This window comes from Apteryx rowi, unplaced genomic scaffold (genome assembly GCF_003343035.1).
Source record: "Apteryx rowi isolate R43461 unplaced genomic scaffold, aptRow1 scaffold_877, whole genome shotgun sequence".
NCBI classification, from domain to species: Eukaryota; Metazoa; Chordata; class Aves; order Apterygiformes; family Apterygidae; genus Apteryx; species Apteryx rowi.
In genome coordinates, this window is record NW_020451179.1 from 86,635 (window position 1) to 108,848 (window position 22,214).

The following is a 22,214-nucleotide window of genomic DNA, read 5'->3' on the forward strand; positions in this document are numbered from 1 at the left end:
AGCTTTCTGGAACTCCAGGTACACAACACCAACTAGATTACCCTTTTCCAGCATGTTTTTACCCCTTCAAAGAGCTCTACAGGTATGCAAAGCAGGACATGCCTTTACAAAAGCTTCCCTCATTAAAGTTGCATTTATTCAGCTGTTCATTAATTCCTAATTAAATTTGATACGGACAGGTGTGAAGTCCTGCATCTGTCAGGGACTAAGCCCCCGCAGCAATATGTGCTGGAAGTTGACTGCCTGGGTAGTGGCTCTGTTGAAAAGGAACCAGGAATCCTGGTGGACAGTAGGCTAAATGTGAATCAGCATCATGCCGTGGCAGCAAAGAAGGCTAACAGAATCCTGGGCTGTATCAACAGAACCATAGCCCATAGATTGAGGAAAGTGATTTTTCCCCCTTTACTTGGCCCTTTTTAGACCACATCTAGAATACTGTGTCTAGGTTTGGTGCCTCCAGTGTGAAAAAGATGTTCATAAACTTGAGTGAGCCTAGTGAAGGGTCACCAAGGTTGGAAGCTGGAGCATGTGATTTCTCTGGAGAGGTCAAGGAGAGCTAGCTGAGTTTAGCCTAGAGAAGGCTTAGGCAGGACCTAAGAAGCAAGCTGTTTCCTCAGGTGCATAGCAGGATAATGACAGACAATAAATCAAAATTGGTCATAAAGTGAAACATTAGAGATTCTGACTGGATATAAGAAAAAAACTTCCCCACGAGGACAGTCAAGCATTGGAATAGGTGTCCAGAGACAGTGTGTAGTCTCTGTCCTTGAATGTTATTCTCTGTCCTTGGATGTTTTCTAGAGCTGACTAGACAAAGTCCAAAATAACCTGATCTGATCTCATAGCTGACCCTGCTTTGAGGAGGAGGTTGGACTAAATGATACCTTGAGATCCCTTCCAAGCAAATGATTGTACAATTCTGTGAAACAGACATTTTAAGGTACATGATATGGAAATATTTTGTTAACTAGTTGAATCACAGGGATGCCTATGCTCCTTCACTAGTTATAGGGATCCTTTTGCTCTTTTTGAAGAGATCTGATGTTCATGATTTTGGCATAGGTGTTTCTCAATAGCTGTAGATGTGTAATTTCTCCCTCCTAGTTTTACAAATAGCCAGTAAAATCTGTCTGCTCTGTGACTGTCTTGCAGTGAAAATCTTTGTGTTTCATAGATATAAAGATGCCAGCTCTGATTATTGTTCTTTATAAATGAGGCAGAAGAAATCTAAAGTGCATCAGAAACAGCAACATATGTAGTGAGTGCATACACAGCCACATACATGCACAGGGGAGATCTTCAGCTCTGCATGAAGGATTTTTTTTTTTTTAATGCTCCTCCATCCTCATTTCTAAAGTTTAGCAAAGCTCATCAGCTGGAGTAACTAGCACATATGCATTACTGGATGATATGGTTTACTTCAGTTCAAAACAACATTTTGCTGTGCTGAGACAAAGATAATGGCTGCCAAACAGATGGAAAATGAGAATAAGGAGGTGAGGAAGAGTACTGTTGTGTCTCTGAGAGTGGTCAGTTCCACCTATTTCATGTGAATATAGAGAAAATGTCATAGCTGAGCAACTGTTCCTTTCTGAACATCCTAAAGAATATTCTGTGTTGTAAGGAATTAAGCATGAAATTAGGGCTTTATTAAAATCTCATGAAATTTCCCCTAGTGTAAATGTAACCAGCACTCAAGCCATTATATTTCTTATGTGAAGATATATATCTTTATGGTTGTAACTCCTTTTGTGACAAGGAGTTCTACCAGGTCATCCCACAAAAGTCATCTGCCTCATCTTCTCTATTCCATTCATTATCTCCTATTCCTGTAATATTGGTTTCTGTGATTCTCACCACTTTTCCAAGTCTGTTCTGCCTTGTCCTTCACCTGATAAAGAAGTCTGCTTGGTATATTTTGGCTAGGACTTGTAAATGAATTTCATACTACCATGTTTGTTTTTGGAGATGGCGTAACTACCACTGAGTAGTATATGCCAAAGCACCAAATCCACCATTTTTAGCATGTTCCAAAAGGACTTTTAAACTTGTGCTACACTTGATTGTTAGATTGCTCAACAGAAATTTTTATTTTTGTGGCTTTTAATTTTTATTTAAATGTTAAGGATAATCTGAGTCCTGGGCTTCTTGCTGAGATGGGAGTAATCATCCATTGGATTAAGATGGCATTTTGTTTAGTCCTGCTAAGACTGGTTTAAAAAGAAAATGCATGTTAATCTACTCTTTGAAAATGTGTTGCCTACCATTTCATTTTGTAATGATAACTCAGTGTAATTAAACTTCAGCTTCAATGCCTTTTTTGAAATTGGAAGAAATGGTCGAATAATTTTCAGTATGAGGACCTGGGTTCTTCTGACTGCATATAGTAGCTTCAGCAGCACCTCTTTTATGTGTTCCTTTAGGGGATGTACAGAAACAAGTCAAACCATGAACATCAGTCACTGAAATCTTTATTAATGCTTGTTGCATTGGCATGGGAGCATTTTTGGAGAAATAACAGAAATGGCAGCATCAATCCTGGTAGTTTCTCTAGTGTATTTTGTAAGACGTAGACATGCACTGTGTCTTCACCATAAAATACCGCTATAGAGATGTTTAAAATTCAAGGGTTTCTGACAGTGAGTGGTACAGATTATTTTTCAAGGAAAGGGATGAAAACATGTTTCTTGGAACTTCTAAAAGTAAGGTTAAGTAGCCCCTAAGCAAAGTACTGCAAACAATAATCTTGCATTGCCTCTAGAGAAGGGAATGGGATGATCTAATGAAAGTTGCTTCTTTCTAACATCTCTAATTATGTTCTGACTATCAGAAACTATCAAGGAAAGTAGTATGTCATCAGATCATATTATTAAGTCTCATTGTTCTTTGTTATGATGTACCTAAATATTGTTCTTTTCAGTATGTGAGCATTATAAATTATATGTTTTTAATAAATAGTTGAATTCCTTTTTAACGTTCTAGATTTGATGACAAATTGTATGAAAAACTGAAAGCTTTACTATTCCTAAAGCTAATTGTTTTCTCTGCTAAAATACCTTGAGCTCTGCTGAGGAATAGCAGACGGCTGGTGCAGCTCTCAGTTCATGGGTATTACATATTCCTACTGTAATGGAATCACATTTTATTCTAGCTATAACTCCTGAAATGTTCATGATGTTGTGCCTTTCCAAGCAACACAATTTTCTTTTAAAAAAATTCTTTGAAACAACAAAGTCATGAAAAATTATAGCAGCATTTATTTCTGAAATCCCTTTTGACTGCCCATTAGTGGGAGAAAATTAGCACCATAATTTCCTATTACTTGGGGTAACGGGCGCTACAATACACTGCGTAATTGGGTGGGGAAATGGGGAGAAGCAGCTAGTGCAGATATTGCAGAGGACACAGCAGGAATGCTTGAATGTGTGGAGCCAGCCCAGGATCAGTGTGGAGTCCCGCCATAATTCCAGCTAGACACAGGCCAACTTCTGCAATGCTATTCATGATGCCACAAATGATATGGCTTCAAAGCCACATCATGTTTCTCAGTGGTCTAGAGTCTGGAAGGACATAGAAGTTTGGTTTCATTCACACACAAATATTGCTAGCTAGATAACTAGCCATGCAAAGTAGCCCTGAAAGAAATATAGCTACATTCATACAGTGCTGCTCCCGAGAGAGCAAGCCCAGCCAGACCTAAGGCAGCTCTGGATGACACTAGCTTTTTCTGCCTCTGTTGCATGATTAATCCACAATCCAAAAAACTGCCAGTAAATAGTTTAGTACCTGCTACTAGTGTTAAGCACTCTGAAAACATAGAAATTAGGTTTAGCAAATAAATATTGGGTTTTTAAAAAATCTGTCTTTTAGATTCTTGAAGATTCCCTTTTTTGTTGTGTTCAAGGAAAGCTGATATTCCCTTGCAGCCCCATTTTTGCAGGAGCTGGGCATAGATGAGAATGGCAAATAATTCATGGTTTGTAACTGAAATAATGAGAATCTACCAAACTACCAAACACATTCCATCAGTTGCTTCCTGAATTTCCACGAGCAGCTTAGAACAGCCAACAGCAACCAGTGAACTCGAGTGTTAGGAGACATTTTTTCTTCTTGTGTTTTTCATAAACTCCTCTGGCTTGATCCCCATTCCTGATCTCTTCTCCTGTTAAAAACATGTTGCTCTCCTGTCTGAATGGAGACACATTCAGTTAGGGTAGCTTGTGCTCTTGCATTTGTGTTATCTTAGCAGGGCATCCTTTTCAGGACTTCTCCTCTGTGTATGTTCTCCCTTCCTAAGAACAGAAGGACACTGTGATACTTAGTTGCTACAACATTCTCTATGAAATACAGGGCAAAATAATAGCCTGAGGGCAAATCTCTTACTGAAGATCATACAGAGAACTGTTCTTAATAATAGTAAGACTGAGGAGTGAACCAGGGATAGGAAGGAGAGACAAGTCCCTGTCTTCTTCTTCAGTAGAAGAGTGTGTGGGCATTGCCTGCCCCCTCACCATATGGACGCCTGTGGAGTCCTTCCTAGACCAGCTGTTACCTCTTTATCTAGCACAAAGAATCTAACAAGAAGTATTCAGGGCAGATAGAAAGCCTTCTTCTTTCCTGCCCCCTACCATGAGTTAGCATATTCTTTCTTTCATTAGTTTCATAAGTCTGCCTGCTGTTTCTTACTATATGGCCAATTTTCCCAGCTAAATTTAAGAGTGAAACAACATCCAAGAGAAGTAACCTCTCTATGTGGTACAGGATGTAGTTGTCCATACACTTTTGACTTTATCCAAATAGTTTTTTTGTCTTTATGAACAGCCAGAAAGGAAAGTGACAGTTTACAGAGGAAAGAGGAAGGCTAGGACTTTAACTCCTTTTCTTCCTGTAGATGTGCACAAACAAGGTACCTTGCCTTGGCTTGCCTTGGCTTGCCTTGCTTTGCAAGGTACCCTGTAACTGTAAGGATTTTTCACACAAAGGGCCAGGAGTGGAAAGTTCTGTGTGATTAGGCATCCTAGGTCACCAGTTTCCAAAATTCTGGACTGGTAAGCTGTTCTCCCAAACTTTCTCACAAGACATCTAGGTTCATTACATGAAAATTGTTGTTCCTCGATTCTATGCACACAAACCATACATAGTATGTTTCTTGGGATGCTCTGGCAACTGCTTATCATGGCCATTTAGCTAGAAGTCACATGGGATTTAAGTTCTAAGTTACCAGATGTTTTTGAAAATGGTATATAGAATTCACAATTACTAAAACATTTTTAAAAATATTTCAAAAATGAGAATGTGGGGGGTGGGGGGAGGAGGAGGAAAGACTACTCAATGAAGTGCTAGCTGACACTTCCAAATGAAGAAGTAAGGTGAGCTCTTAGTTTGAAACCTCACTGAAATAAAACTATTAAATTAATAATATGGAATTTATCTTTTTTCCCCTCAAGTCCCAAATACAAATTAATTTCAAATCAGTTTTATCAGCTGTGTTCCATGTCTTTCTCCTCAGTCCCATAGCAGTATCCAGTAAGTCCTTTGCCCCACATCACTGAAAATGTGTCATTTCCCGGTCAATGTACCACTGCACCTGCCATTTACCCTTCAGCTATCCACCTGTTGTTTCCATACCTCAGAGTCTGACTTCTCCCTTCATCCAGCTGTGATGTCTGAGGGACAGAGGATAGCAGGAGTGTAGGAAAAACACAGCAGATGATTGAACCATGTTTAGAAAGAATGGAGAGGAGGGAGCTATTTAGCTTGTGGGGTTGAACGGGGGAGGTGCTTGTTCCTTTGTTGGAGGAGTACCATAGCCATTTCTCCTCTCTTCTTTCCCCAGACATTTCTAAGAGTCTTGAGGAAGCAATATATCTCCTGTCATCTGTAGCAGCTGTAATTAGCTGTTCTTTTTTAGGATGTAGGGGTGTGTGAAGAAGTCAGCTGGCGAAGAGGGTTCTCTAAAATCACTGTTCCCCTGTGGCCATACATGGTCCTTTCAGGTCGCGGTAGGGACACACAGTTGTATTGCCGGGAATTGCAGGAACTATTGACAATGCACACAGATGTTTGAGGGCTCATTATGGAAGAACATTGCATGATTGTTTTTGTATTATGAAAAGATGTCCTTTCCAACCAGCCTGGTTAAAATTATTAGCATTTTTTAAGTGTATGATATTAATTCAATGTTAAGATCTACATTAGAGCATAAGCTGCAATAGCCTGTTAAATGTATGCATATACTATTAGTAAAAAATGCACAATAAGCCCTTGTAAATTTTTATCACTTACAGGATGCTTCCTTAAAATCATACATACATAATCTTGTTTGGAAGGGACCTGTGGAATTCATGTGGTCTAATCCCACACTTAAAGCAGGGCCAACTCGGGTTAGGTCACTCAAAGGACTTTGCTAGTCCAGTTCTGGTTATTGGCAAGGAGGAAGATTCCACAGCCTCCCTGGGCACCTATTCCAGTGTTTGACTACCCTCATGGTGAATTTCTTTTTTTCTGAATATATGAATAAAATTTATCTTATCAAAGCTTATGTCCATTGCCTTGTGTGCTACCACCATGCACCTCCAAGAGGTATCTGGCTCCATCTGCTTTACACCCTCCCATTAGGTGGTTGATGTTAGCAGTGAGATTCCCCTAGAACCTTCTATTCTTAAAACTGAACAAACACCTTGCTCTTAGCCTCTATGCAGTGAGAAAACATCTTAAATTTTGGGGTAAACTCACATTTGGTAAAAATACAGTTTTGTGCTAGATTGCCTATCTATATATATTTTTTTAATTTCTTGCTCCCTTTCATCACCTTCTCTAGCCTTAGTCTGCCTCCCCCAACACACACACACACACACACAAACACACACACACACATTTGGTGCTTTTTAATCATTTGCTTGAAAATGCTTTCAAAGCATTTGCAGCTTTTTCTAAACCCAGTGTTTGCTCTTTACTGATGCTCCCTCCTTTCCCTGCCCAAATCTTTCCTCTGTTTTTTTGCCTTTTTAATTCTCACAGCCCATTTCCTGGCTCTCCTCCCAGTAGAAAACTAGCTAGTAATTGCTCCATCTCTCCCTCTTTTATTGAAGAATCCCTTTCTCAGCTGTGCCAGGAAATTCAAGCTGCCTATGTCCAACATATAATTCCATGAATATTATGTGATCTCCTACCAACAGTTCAGCAAGAAACAGTTCTCACTCACTTGATTTGATGCTCTACTCCTTTTCTGTTTAAAAAACTCTTCCCTCCTTGTGTTTCATTCATTTTCTACTGTCTCTTCCCCACTTGACCAGCTGCAGGAACTTTGAATCTCTAGGTCAACCTAGGGCCCTATCCCTTTACTATGCCCTGCTTCTAACTCTGTTTAGTCCCACCTCATTCAGAACAAGATGCAAGATACATGGTAACAGTAACTGTGGAACAGCATGCAGGAGTGGGAAATCCCTCCTATCACTATAAACTTGTCATTGGCTTGTTTGGTTTTGGGTTTTTTTTTTTTTGGGGGGGGGGTGGTATATCTAAAAGTTATTTAGATTTTTTTCTGGTGTGTTTTCTGCATACTAATTATGCCTTCCTGCATTATAAGATAGTCATTTGTAGGTCCTATTTCTGCTACATTATTAGACCCTTTCCATTGTCCTGCCTTCTGTAACTGCCAAACTACATCCCTCTTACCAGTTCACAGATTCACAGAATGGCTGAGGTTGGAAGGGACCTCTGGAGATCATCTAGTCCAACCCCACTGCTCAAGCAGGGTCACATACAGCACATTATACAGGATCGTGTCCAGGCAGGTTTTGAATATCTCCAGAGAAGGAGACTCCACAACCTCTCTGGGCAACCTGTTCCAGTAGATGGGGGGAGAACAGTGACTTCAGTAAGGCTTTTGACACAGTCTGCCATAACATCCTCATAGGCAAGCTCAGGAGGTGTGGGTTAAACGAGCAGACAGTGAGGTGGCTTGGGAACTGGCTGAATGGCAGAGCTCAGAGGGTTGTGATCAGTGGCGCAGAGTCTAGTTGGAGGCCTGTAGCTAGTGGTGTCCCCCAGAGGTCAGTATTGGGCCCAGTTTTGTCCAACTTATTCATCAGTGACCTGGATGAAGGGACAGAGTGCACCCGCAGCAAGTTTGCTGACGATACCAAAGTGGGAGGAGTGGCTGAGACACCAGAGGGCTGTGCTGCCATTCAGAGGGACCTGGACAGGCTGGAGAGATGGGCAGAGGGGAACCTCATGAAGTTCAACAAGGGCAAGTGCAGAGTCCTGAACCGAGGGAGGAATAACCCCATGCACCAGTACAGGGTGGGGGCTGACCTGCTGGAAAGCAGCTCTGCAGAGATGGTCCTGGGGGGGTCCTGGTGGACACCAAGTTGACCATGAGCCAGCAGTGTGCCCTTGTGGCCAAGAAGGCCAATGGTATCCTGCACTGCATTAGGACTAGCATTGCCAGCAGGTCGAGGGAGGTGATTCTCCCCCTCTACTCAGCCCTAGTGAGGCCACATCTGGAGTGCTGTGTCCAGTTCCAGGCTCCCCAGTACAAGAGAGACATGGCACTACTGGACAGAGTCCAGCGGAGGGCTACTAAGATGATTAAGGGACGGGAGCTTCTCTTCTGTGAGGAAAGACTGAGAGAGCTGGGCCTGTTCAGCCTGGAGAAGAGAAGACTGAGGGAGGATCTTATCAACGTGTGTAAATATCTGAAGGGAGGATGTGAAGAGGATGGGGCCTGACTCTTTTCAGTGGTGTCCACTGACAGGACAAGAAGCAACAGGCACAAACTGAAACACAGGAAGTTCCGTATGAACATGAGGAAAAACTTTACTGTGAGGGTGACTGGAACAGGTTACCCAGAGAGGTTGTGGAGTCTCCATCCTTGGAGATATTCAAAAGATGTCTGGATAGAGCCCTTGGCATTGTGCTGTAGGTGACCCTGCTTGAGCAGGTGGGTTGGACTAGATGATCTCCAGAGGTCCCTTCCAACCTCAACCATTCTGTCATTCTGTGAACATCCTTGAGGGACCCAAAACTGGATGTAGACACAGTCCTAGAAACAGTGCTTTATATCCCCATAACTGGAAGAGCTTCATTTCTTTTAGTCCTACAAATATAACTGAAATGAGAAATCTTTCCAAATTAGTGAGTGCAAAATTTTTATCAAAGCTAATAGATCCCTCTGCTCTTTCTAGACCCCTTTCCACCAGATCTCCCACTGGGGTTGTCCTTTAATCCTGTTCTGCCCTCCCCCATAATATAGTAACAGACGGAAGCAGATTGGTGACTTGGAGAGAATGTTCTGATTAAAGCTGTTAAATCCCATCCAATAATCACCCTTCACTTTCCCTTACTTTGCCACCCAAACCTCTTGTGCTATTTTCAGTGCTGAGAAGGTGTCTGTGGGAAGCATGCATATGTGTGAAAGAGTTGGGCATCCTTCTGTATGCATCTGGTTTTCTGGGGAACCAAGAACTGCCCAGATGTGCCACTTCTTCCCTTGCTCTCTATTTTTGCCTATTGGTCTTCTCTCTGCTTTGGCAATTTAGCTGCCAGACTGTTCTTCTTCCTATACTGTAGTCAAAGCCCATCATCTTTCCCATGTAAGTCTGTTGCTTTAGAACTGATTACCAGCCAACAAGCCTCCACATTTTAAAAGTAAAACATGTATTTTTCCCTAGAGAGGTGTAGGAAGGAAATTCACCCCAGAGCTCTTGTCACTATCTCAGTCAAGCAGAGAGATATTTTATGCTCTTTTAATGCCCTGCTATGTCCCAGCTCACTTCCAAATCATATTTTTGCACAAAAAGTCACAGTGTTACCTGTATTCCATACTCTAAAATATCTACTGGAGGTACAAAAAACTCTGTTTAAGTCTCTGTCTGCCCTTCTTGGTCCTTCTCTCCTTGCTGTGTTGTTTTGCTCTCAGAAGCTTTCCACTCTGCCCTTATTGTCTGAGTAAGTTTTCCTTTCTGTCTCTTCCTCTATCTTGACTTTCTTGGCTCTTGTTCTGTCTCCCCTCCATTGTCTTCATCCCCCTATCACATTCACAGTCCATGATTGCAGCACTTTTCTGGGATGTCTTTGATATTTGTCACTGTTAGAAGTTCTTCAGAAAGTAATCCTCTGGCCTCCCAAGTGGAACTTGTCCCCAGTGAACGAATAGGCAAACACTAGCAATGTAGGGAAGAGGGCTCTAGGGTGGAACTGAGGAAAAGTGGGTCAGCATCTCTGAGATGAGCTGTGCCCAGCTGACCCATAGTGGCACTTTGACACCATGCCAAAATACAAAAAGAAAAGACCAAGACAAGCTGAGAGAGAAGCACTTGCCCAGTCCCTACTCTGCCTTCTCCTTTCATACTAGCCTTGACTTAATGGGAAGTGGCAGCTTGCTCTGCCTACTGAGGTGCTAGCGCTGCAACCCTTTGTCCTTGCATTGAATATTGTGAATCAGTGAAAGCTAAATCTGTGCTTTCTTGGAAGGTACTGGTGCCTTGGGAATGATCAAATCATGCTAACCCCAGTGACAAGACCCATGGCTTAACTGGTGCTGGTGTTTTGTGTAAAGTTGTTCTGCAAGTGTGCAGTGGTGGAGAAGCTGCTCCTGTTCAGACTTTCTCTGGAATGGTCCCAAGATGGTGAAGTTCATTAAAGGAATACATGCTAGTTCTGGCGAGGAAGGTGGGCTCCCTCCAGCTTCAGTGTTCCTCATGACTGTCTCCAGTGAGCACAGAGTAGAGATTTTAGGGCCACAGAAAGTGAATGTGATGCCATGATCTATATTAAGAAGGGAATGTAAGTCAAACAAAAACTGAAAAATCTCATTATGATGTGAAATAAGAGATCCTGCAGAAAAAAGTTGAGCTGGACTCTGTGTGCGTGTGTGTGTGTGTGGAAAGACAGCTAGCTCTAGGCTCACTGTAACTGCTGTACTAAGGAGATAGCTTTTAAATATTTAAAGTGCCAGTGGATTTTTTTCTCCTGCTTCCTTCAGACTTAACCTTTGATTTCCTATTTATAGAGTGACTGGATTGAGGCAATGCCAGAAAATGCTCCGTCTCATGGAAACAATTATTTTTGCCATCTGTGGGCTAGTCATACAGTCCTGAATGCAGTGAGCTAGTAGATCTTGCACAGTTTTGGAGACGGATAGAGGTGCTCATGCACATAACCGGCTCCCTGACTGGATGCAGAGACAGTATCTCTTCGGCAAGGGTCAATGTTTAGGTGGAGGCAGAAGGTGTGTGACAGTTGCTGCCCCTGCCTGTGCACACCATTCTTTGGCTACATGGAGACCACTGTAGTCAGTTCTGCCTTCCTCATCAAGGTGGCAAATGAAAAATATAAGTAGCTAGAAATTTTAGGTCATGGCCTTTTTTTTTTCCATTTTCATTAGGAAGATGGAAAAGATAGCACACCTGTGAATCATGTTTAATCTCTACAAATGGCTTTGCTTGTGCTATGCAGTATAATTCCATTTTGCTGTTTTTCCTCTTGACTGTAGAAAGAAGACATTCAGGGAAGGGGGCAGAAGTGAGGGTTTCAAAGCCTGATCCTTTCTCTGTGTTTGCCACCCCTTCTGGAAACACCAGCATGAGCTCACAGGCTTATGTAGAAGAGGGTAGTGATTAATTTATGTCACTAGGCAATAGAAAAATAATTGTTCTGGAGACATCTCTCTTCCTAAGTTGCTCTGGATTCCAGATTCCACTTCTGTCTTATGGGCTGAACTGGCCAGGTGGGTCTCTGCCCTATTGGTTTTCTCTCTGTCTCCTTTGAACTCCTTTCCCAGGTACCTCCGTCAGAGAGGACCTGCCATTCCCCTTCTCATTTCACTTCTGAAGTCTGAAATGAGATGTAGCATAGCAGCAAGAGCTTTCCCTTTCACTGTTCCTTGTACTTCCACAACCAGATATATGTGGTGGAATCTCTGGCCATGGGGCAGCCAAGACCACAGGGATCCGGACAGTTTGATTTGCCCATGCCTAGGGGAAAGTTCTAAGGTGGCAGTCATGGATGTATGAAAAGTCTGTGTTCAGTGCCCTTCACAGAGGGCCACAGACTTTCTTGTGGTTTAGCATTATACAGCAAAAATACTGACTTAGGTCTTGACCAACTTAGCTCATACAAAGTGTATTTCCTTTCTCTTAAGATTTGATTTAATGTAGACACCACAAATACCAAATATTGATGTGATCTCTGATGTCTGTATGTATTCGCTTAATATGTGCAGAATCTAAATCAACAAAAGGCAAAATAGTGTCATCCCCACTATCTGTGCTTTGCAAGACGTGACTTTGTTCTGTGTGGCAAACAAAGCCTGACTTAATGGGCAGGGTGCAGGCTTGGCTTTAGGAGGACTCTGTGGGATACCTTCAGCACTTTTGCATCTCACATTTCGACTGCGAATGATACTATGAATATAAATGGTTTTGAGATAAATACAGAAAATTTGCCAAAAACTATTTTTTCTGTGAAGCTTTTAGCTGTACTGGTGATGGTTTCTGTAGAAAGCATTCAAATGATTGATGGCATCACCTGAACAAATTTCTAGAGATGGATGGAGATTTTCATGTAGATTTAATAAAAGGGACTCTTTGTGTTTCACTTTACTCAAGCCTCCTCATTCTGTCCTCAGTACTGTGCAAATATGTCTGAAGAGAGGATTGTAGTTCCTTTTCAAGTAAGTGTGAGAACAGAAACAGTTGTTGGTGATTACTCCCAAATTACTGTCTTAATCTTGGGTATCAGTCTGAGATGGTTTTAGTAATAGGCCCTTTTCCTAATGGCTGCCTCCACTTTCACTTAAAATACCAAAAAATACCAAACAAATAAAATACAAACAAATACTATACACTCCCCCCTCCCCTTTATTTCTTCCCTCTCCTTCCCCTCATTCCTCCCCTGACTTTTTGGTTGTAACTTAACATTTCAGATTTTTTTGTTAGAAAACAAATTAGCCATCACAAGTCAGTGTTTCTACGCACTTGACTCAGCAGCTTGCTTTGTATCACCTTGTAAAAGTGATACAGCTAAGTGGAGACTTGGGTTCATTGTTTGAACCCCTCTTTCATCTGGTTCTTTGGGTCACTGAGGATCAAAATGGTAGCCAAAATGGCAGAAATTCCACCTCTCCTCCCAAAAGTCAAGGAGCATGCAAGGATAGATACGTATTAGTGACATTGTGTTTGTTGGTGAAAAGGGGCTGCCCTGGAATTTTGTTTTTCAACTGTACTCAGCTGCAGTGGGATTCCAGCTGCTTATAGGTCAGCCTGTGTGGCTGCTTCATGCTCTACTTATGGGCTGAAGCATTTCGCTGCTTTTTATTTTAGAAAGCTACTGCATGAGTACGAACTTTCAAGGACAAAATGTCACCTACTAATTACATTTTTAAATTCAGCTTTATTCAGAACTGATGGCTGTTTGTAATTCATCAAATTCCACAGAAATCGGGTTATCGTCAGCATAAATACTGTAAAGAATCTTATGGGCCCAAAGTGTCAAGGGTTATCACTACTCTGCATAACCATTGAGAACTTCATAATTACAGTAGGAATGGAACTCTTATCCTGAAGTTCCAGATGTCCAGGTTCTTGTTCTTTAAACTTCTTAGTTTTTATGGGACAGAGCATGTACAAGAGAGATTGCCAGGGAAGAGCAGGACAACTATCCAGTCATGGAAAGTTCATTACACTGTAGCATAATTTTCTTTTGTAGATTTCATGCAAGCTTTTTCTCTAGTCAGTTTGCAGAGAGCAAAATATAGGACAAGGGACCTGGAGATACTACAGGTTCTTTTAAATGAAGTCCGGTACTTTTCTTTCAATGGCAACCACATCCCAAAATCACTTTAGAAGCAGACCAGGTTCAGTCTTAAAAGTTGTTAAAGTTTTTTTCATCTGATTGTATTGAAAGGCTTTCTCAGAAGCCTGCTGCTTTAATAGGTAGAAACAGTCTTTTTATTCAAACATTTGAATAGTCATTTGTTTTCATGCTGACATTGCTCTTCAGGTTAAATAACAGATTCTTCATTCTCTAAATTTACATTTCCAGGATTACATTCAGGAACAGATGCTGCCTCAAGCACTAGGAGAGGGGATAGATAGCAAGAAACCACTTAACAGTGGTTGCATGAAGAGCATGCCACACTGTGCAGTGGCATGGGAGGCAGTGGTAAACTGTCTTTGTCTGTATGAGACAGCTATTGATATCTAATGGCAGGCACAGTGCATGGGTGCGGAAATTAGATTTAGTCAGGCAAATCCGAGAATAATTTTAACTATTTGATCTCTGGTATTTGTTATGTGAGCACCTTTTCCAAAGTGTTGTCTCTGTACTACTGTACGGCATCTGCGGTATGAGCAGATACCAGTGTTATCCATTAGCAGACACAATATCCCCAGACATAAATCTGTATTTGCTGCATTGGTTGGTCAGTTTGTTTTTGTTAGCCATTGTTGAATGCTTCTGGTCATTTGGAGTGATCGTCCACAGCACTGATGAAATCTTGCATGGCTTTTTAAGCAATACACATGCTCTGCCTCAGATAAACTGTCTTTCTTCACTGAGACAATGGTACTATCGGTGTGTTCATTCCACTGTATAAAATCTAAACCATTGCATATTTGCTTAATATTTCTGTCTGACGCCCAACAGTGTGTTCCCTGCAGACCTCGTCCCTGCATCCCCAGGCATAACAGCAGGTCACCAGTAGTCTTCAAAGTAAACTACTATGTTTATTTTTAAATAAATGTTGTTTACTGAACAGCAAACAAAAAAACCCTCTTCATTCACAGCTTTGCCCAGCCTTCCATGTGATTTGCAGGCTAGGGCTGAATCTGCCTGAATTGTCTCAACAGTACCTTTGTAGAGCAAACATGTTTTTATACCACGGCGAAAAAGTCTATTTCCTCTAAAAAATTCTATTTAACATCACACAAACTGTGGGCATTATGATCATCTGCTTATTTGCATGTTTTCACTACTGTGGCTAGCAGCAAGGTTATTGACCGACTTGATGTCAGGCTCTAGGACTGAATGAAGAAACAGAACCATTCTCCAGAGTCTACCTTGGCAAGTGGAATGAAAGTGTCGTTAGTTCCAAGCCTGGGCAAAAGCTTGAGAAGGTCTCTGATGCAAGAAAAAAATAGGTGAGATAAAATGTCTTGAAAGAAAATAAGCATATTCACATTCAGTTCAGTATTTTCATGTTTATTATTAAAAATAAAGGAAGATGGCTGAAAAGGTGGACAATTTTGAACAAGTTACTCTCTGCAGTGCTTCATGTGAGAACTGCCCATTCATAATCTTCATAGTTTCAGTACAGGTGCATTTGCCAAGAAACACGAGAAGGATATTCCAGATCTGTAGCTGTTAACAGAGTGTCAAATTTGAGAATGAAGGGAGTATAATTAAAAAAGTGGAGAAAATCTTGTTTGCTTTTTTTGTACATAGGAACATAGGGTCAGATTTTTCCGTACAAGCATAATTTGCCTTTCTGCTGGATAAAGGTCTGAAGGCAAAGGCAGCTGCTCTTTCCTTACCATCATCCATCATATGTAAAATTGCAATCTCTTCTCCCCCCTTCCTTTCCATACGACAATGTATCACAGACTGGACGTAGTCATTTTCTGAGTGCTGGGAACAATCACTGTTCTCCTATCTAATGACTATCCTTCACCATTATTCAAGTCCCTCTTATGATCTGACCTGTTCCAGGACTTCCGATCACAGCACATGGGGAGGTCACTGCGGCCAGAAGACTTCCAGCAGCAAAGCTGAAGTAATAACCTAAAGCTGATGGGACTTCAGAAATGTTGTTTGGCTGTTATGCCTAGACTATGACTGTAACCTTTTCAGCTTTGCCAAGATTTGCATCTCTACCATGTGCACAGTATACATCAAAAAAATCCAGGATGGGCTTTGAAATCAGACCTTTCTCCAGTTCCATTTAGACAGGATAGCAAATTTCCTGAGGAGCAGGTTCTCAGTCTGTTAGTCAGTACTAAATTTGTAAACAAAGAAATAATGAGTAGGTTTGGGAGAGGTGGACTTACCTTTGAACGTGATGTGGTGTTAGTAAGACTGGAGTTTTAGGGTCTGCAATTCAAAAATACATGTGACTGGAGTATTTTTGTCAGAAAATGTTCATTTATTGAAGATAAACTTCTCAAGTACCAGTTTTGATAAACTTTTTTAGTCAGGAAGGCTTTGCTGGTACAAGATTTAATTTACTGAGATGCAGTGAGATTGGATTGAGGTAAAATACACAGAGCTAGACAGAGGGAAAAAATAGCCAAACAAAAGTCTACACCCAGATTTTAGATCAGATTAAAGGTCTAATATGTGATATACAGTTAAAGTGCCTGCTCCAGAGTGTGCAGAACAGAGATTGAAGTCTCTCATATCTGAAATGAACACCAGAACTACTACTCTTTGTAAGAAATAGTTGCTCAGATGCTTTTGTTCGCATTTTTAGTTCCTTTCAAGAAAGTTATCATTCTAGGTCTTATTCTATAACAGTACTTCAGTTCTTTAAATGAAGATTACGTCTCAGGTTGAAGATGCTATAACTAAACAGGAGTCATGAGCTTGAGGCATGAATTTTAAGTGATTCATTTTCTCTGTTATGCAGGTCTGAACTGCTTCATTGAAAAGGGTCCTTCTTTTCCTAAAATCCTTGAAACTGTGGTAAATGTTATTCTATCATCAACTGACATTTTAAAAGTAAAACCCAGCTTGGGAAACAAAATACATAACAATGTATGGTCCAGAGCAAGGGATTGTGAGGAAAGGTGTCAGTCTTGAGTCTGAGAGTCTGTGCAGAACTTCCAGAGCTGGCAGTGAAGAGAAATGAACACATACAAGAAGGAGGACAGATAAGCAAGCTACTCTGATTCATGTTGTTATTTATTTGCAAAGAATGATGAATCAATGGCTGCTCAGCATCTATGTGAGTTTGAAATATTTCCAAAGAATTGTTTTCATCAGAGGTGGAAGCCTACTCCCCTTCACCACAGCCTTCTTGCATACTCCCAGATGGGTTAATTCCACAGCTCTTGGAGTGGTGTGTCACTTCGGTGCATTCGTTACATACCATAGGTTCATATTAACATCTGTGTACAATATTGTTTTCTTACACATTTCTCTTCAGTATGTAACTTTTTGCTATTCCCAATGCTTTGAGTTGTTCTGCTCAGGGTAAGCACTAGAAGAGTTCTTCACTTGAGTGGAACAAGTAGTATTCCCGTGCATCTTCTAAAATCAAACACTCATCTGGGGTCTTTCTGAAAGTTTCTCCTTTCCTGGAATTTTTCCTTATTGTGAACTTAACTAAGTAAATGTCAGTCCATGAATGAACTTTCACCTGAGCTCATTAGTCCATAAAATCTAAAAGAGCTGCACCTATTTATATAGAAGAACAACTTTAGAAAACTTTATTTAAAAAATTATAAAACCTGTATCTCATCCTAGCATTTCAGTGTAAGATCAGAGCACTTTATGTGAGGTGATTCAGCACAGCATCTTTGCCAACCCTAGAAGGTGCCTTACTGCCATATTGTTAATAGGATATTATTTTTTCTGCGGTGTGTATTTTATTCATTTTGTTTCCCTGTAGGATGGATTTTCATCACTGTTTCAGTGTGTTCCATAGGCATATTCCTATGCATTTGAAGATTTAATGTGCTAATTTAAGAGGCTTCTATCCATTATTGGGAAGTTTCCAGAGCTAGAGGGAAACAACAGGACTGCTGAGTGTTGCCTCTTCATTTTGATGCAAAATCTGCCATGGTAGCTTCCATTACCTTCAACAATTAAGTTGTCTAAGACAGCATAAAAAAAAAAATCCAATTTTGTGGCTCTGCTGGGTGGGGGGAAGGACGTGTGGATAACACCTGTAAATGTTATGACTGGTTTGAGACAAATCACATGACCGTGCTCCTTGCCTTCTCCAATACTTATGTTTTTTGGTGAGTAATGAGAGGACAAATACTTCAGATTGCCAAAGCTGTTTCTCTGGACTGATCCTTTTTCATCTGCCAGTGAATCAGTTTAAGTACCTGTTGCCTTCTATAGAATAATAAAAAAAAAATGTTTTGAAATTTTAACAGTACATCCCCTAGCACAGAGCTGGTATCATCTATACTGTCATAAAGCAACCAAACCTGTAGTAGCTACTCTGTGTAAGAAGTTCTCCCAACACCAGCAGCATGGATTAAATGTAGATAAGATCACACACACATTCTTTGTGGAATTTGAATTAATGGGTTTCCTGCTCTTAACTGTCTCATTTTCTTCCCCTTAGCCTGCCCCCTTGGTTCCTTTAAAGTATCTGTGGGAAATAAGCCCTGCCATCTGTGCCCTGCCCACAGCCATGCTCCAGTGACAGGCTCCAGTGAATGTGTGTGTCAGAACCGCTACTATCGATCTGTTTCTGACACTTCTGATGCTCCCTGCACTGGTAAGTATTTGGATAGAGTGTTTGAAAGCAAGGAGGAGGGTGGTTAGTGACAGAGAATGTGCTCGTATGCTGCAGGGGAGTTTCAACTCATCCTTTCTCATGGTCCTTGAAGAATGAGAGCAAAACTTCCCTTTGCATCTCCAGCTAACTGTAGGGTATATCCACTTACTAAATGTAGATAAGAAGTCAGAAGGGCTCTCATGTATTATTTACAATGCTGATACATTGGTGGCACTGTGTTTGAGAAATGCTATGGTGTTGCAATATCAAACACTCAAAATGAAAAAGGCCAAATTTAAGATAGCTCATGCAACCTTAAATAAGTCCATTTCAAGTACGCATAAAATGCAACTTTTGATGAGAGAATAAAGTATTAATTTTTTCACAAAATGTCAACCTCATTTCATATACAGGATAAACATATTTCACTAAAGGAGTTGACCAATATTTTCTTTTCTTTGCCATTGAAGGTGTGAAGACTTTATTTACCACACAGAATTCAAATTCTTCTCTGAATTGTATTTATGGGAAATGATTAATTTTCTCATTGGCTTATCTTTGATTCTCACCAATTATGACTTCTTCACAATAAAGGTACTTGGTCAAGGAGGAATAACTAACCCCAGAAAATGAAATAGGGTAGGTGATTAGCACTCAAAAATCTAGTTTAAATAATACATCCAACCTCAGCTATGAACTTTATGAAAGTGACAGACAAAGAATCCACTTCTTAAAGTAACTTGCAATCACATTATGGCTGCAAAGTTAGATGCTCAGAAATTCAGAAATATGATCATTTTTCATTTCTGTAATCAGCATCATCAAGCAAGTAGTAATATCTTTGCTTCACAGCACTGATTTACTTCCTGAGCAGTTATTCATCCTTTGCATTTACTGTGGTAAGAATCTTCAGGAAAACCTAGTATGTGATTATGCAGTTAAAAACTGTATCATGGTGCAAATGCTGAATGCCCAATTAAGCTCACAAAGGCAAGCTTAATTCTGGCATTCCCTAACGATCAAATGTTTGGTCTTGTAACTATTACTTTTTCTTTTTTTTAACAGAATCTTCTGCATGGAATTTTTCCAACATAATTTATTTATTTTTTAGCAACACTGGAAGTAAAGAGTCCCCAAGAAATTATAGCAAGTGAAAATACTCAAATGCTCCAGGAATGAAGTAGATTGAAGCCTGAGAGATCCCCCACAAAGACCTCCTCCACTTGCAGTAATAGAGGGTGTCATCCATTACATTTATCTGCAGTAGGCAGAGAAAAGGCTTTGCCTGTAGGTTTCACAGATACTTGCTGATAATAGAGGAATGGTGAGAATGAGGATTCTTGAATTTCCTTTTAGCCTCTGGAGGGAAGTGTTCTGTTCATGTTACCCTTGCACCTCCCTGCTACTAAGCCCAGCCTCTCTGCCCCTTCCAGTCTTGCCTTGTCTCAATGCCAAGGTTTAGCAGTGCCACACTGCTGCTTTTTTTTGTTTTGCTTTGTTTTTACCTTTTTGAGCCTTTCACTTTCTAAACCTCCAGTATCTTGTCCCATTCTCATCCCCATGCTATCTTCTCACCCCTCTGCCTATTCCTCCTTCTCTTCACTGTCCGTGTGCTAGCAGGCCAAGTGACGGATATGCAGAATAGGCAGTTTTCCTGCTCTCAGCTATTACTCCTGATGCCACTCAGGAATCTGACTGATGGCAGGAATAATCATAGGGAAAGTGCTGCTCAGCTTCTGTAATAGATGCAACAGGCTCACTGAAGTCTGAGAGAATACGGATGTTAAGTGACAAATGAGAGACTTTTAGAGGTCTCCACAGGGAGAAATTTTTACTGAGTTTGTGCAAAATTAAATCTTTGAAAGGTTTGGAAATTCCCTGGCTACTGGCATTTCTTTAAGGGAAAAGTAAAAGCCATGCCCTTGAAACAAATGACCCTTCTTGTCCATTTTGTGCCTTTAAAATGTGATAGTACAGTTGCTCCTCCATGTCTGTAATTTTATGTTCAGTGTAGCGATGAGTATGTTTTTCCTAACCTTGTTCTGAGAAACAGCTGAAGAAGAGCAAGAATGAGAAGCAGTAGCAACTTCTGTTTTTTTCCCCCTGCTTCATCTTCTCCTCCCTTAAAACACTGTCCCATTCTTTCATAGGATTTTGATCTTTCATTCTGTCTTCTAGGCATTCCCTCAGCTCCCCGTGATCTTAGTTATGAAATCATTGGCTCCAACGTGCTTCTGACCTGGCGCCTCCCCAAGGACCTGGGTGGCCGTAAGGATGTTTTCTTCAATGTTATCTGCAAAGTGTGCCCAGCTGGGTCTCCAGGGCCATGTGTGCGCTGTGGGGACAGTGTACAATTTGAACCACGCCAAGTGGGCCTGACGGAAAGTCGTGTGCAAGTCTCCAACCTGTTGGCCCGTGTGCAGTACACCTTTGAGATCCAGGCTGTCAACTTGGTGACTGAACTGAGTTCAGAAGCACCCCACTATGCAACCATCAATGTTAGCACCAGCCAGTCAGGTGAGGAAACCCCTTTATCTGAGTCCTGTTTTTTCCACTTCTATGTCTCATCTGATTTGCTTTTGTCTTTCACATCCTGCAACTTTGCCTCCTTGCTTGTGTGTTGTGCCCTTTTTTATCTTGCCCTACCAGTTCCATGGTTTCACCTCTGCCCTTCTCTCTCCTTCATTCCCTTGAATGGGCTTTCCTTCTTTCCCCTCTTGGCAGAAAAACTGAATTTAGCAGCTGATATGATTGTGCATGGAGAGGAGTTGTCAAAGCAGAAGGTTCGCTGGAGGAGACAGCAATGGGAGATGTTCTGTGGGTCAGACAAAGCATGTTGCTTTATTGTGTGAGACAGGGGACACTATCAGGGCTTGATGGGGGTTTTGTGAGCATCAGCTTGCCACAGCTCTTAGAGAGCATTTCTTCACCTTTTCATCTCCTCTTCACCTTATTTATCTTCTACTGTTCTCTATTTTGCATTCTTGTACTTTGCTTGCTCTTTCTAGCATTTCTTCCCCCCAACTCTCTACTTTTCTTCTTTGTCTTTCTATTCTTTCAGTCACTTTGTTTTTCCATCCTCTCTTGTTCCTGTACAACATCTCCCATCCTCTTCATTTCAATTCATACTGCATGGCACTTCAACAAGTGGTATTGAGTGATTCATCAAATCTCTCCACCTTTGCTTTACTGTGTATCAAAGTAAGGAGGTGGAAGATAAAGCAACAGACAAGCACTGTATGAAGAAAAAACAATGTTCACATTTACTCATCACTGAAATACACCTGATCCTGGGATGGCACGTGTTAATACAGTACAGGCCTTCAGGTCATAAATCACAGAATCACAGAATCGCTGAGGTTGGAAGGGACCTCTGGAGATCATCTAGTCCAACCCGCCTGCTCAAGCAGGGTCACCTAGAGGACATTGCACAGGATTGCATCCAGGCATGTTTTGAATATCTCCAGAGAAGGAGACTCCACAACCTCTCTGGGCAACCTGTTCCAGTGCTCTGTCACCCTCACAGTGAAAAAGTATTTCCTCATGTTCAGATGGAAAAAATGGATATGAAAACTACAATTTTCACAACTGATGGGGAGGTGTTAGCCTGGAGTTTGATAAAGGATCCAGAAGTAGAGTCAACATTACTGTTTTACTAAAGTTGTCCTGGGTTCTTCCACAAGCCATGTATTTCTTTGTTCTTGCCTTTTCAGCCTCACTGTTTTGATAAACTATCTTGGAATATTGTTCTCCTGTCAAT

At 41.1% G+C, this 22,214-nt stretch overlaps 1 protein-coding gene across 4 annotated transcripts in view; it reads left to right on the top strand.

Annotated features, from left to right (window-relative positions):
- The window catches only part of LOC112977883 (ephrin type-B receptor 5), an 83,207-nt gene that overhangs the window by 38,565 nt on the left and 22,428 nt on the right, over window positions 1-22,214 (top strand). For 3 of the 4 annotated variants that reach the window (XM_026090738.1, XM_026090740.1, XM_026090739.1), the window contains 2 exons: window positions 18,299-18,454; window positions 20,633-20,971. In XM_026090738.1, coding sequence (XP_025946523.1) covers window positions 18,299-18,454; window positions 20,633-20,971 — 495 coding nt within the window. Of the gene's footprint in view, window positions 1-18,298; window positions 18,455-19,519; window positions 19,779-20,632; window positions 20,972-22,214 lie in introns of those variants that run through there. The other variant, XR_003257678.1, reaches the window with a different exon arrangement.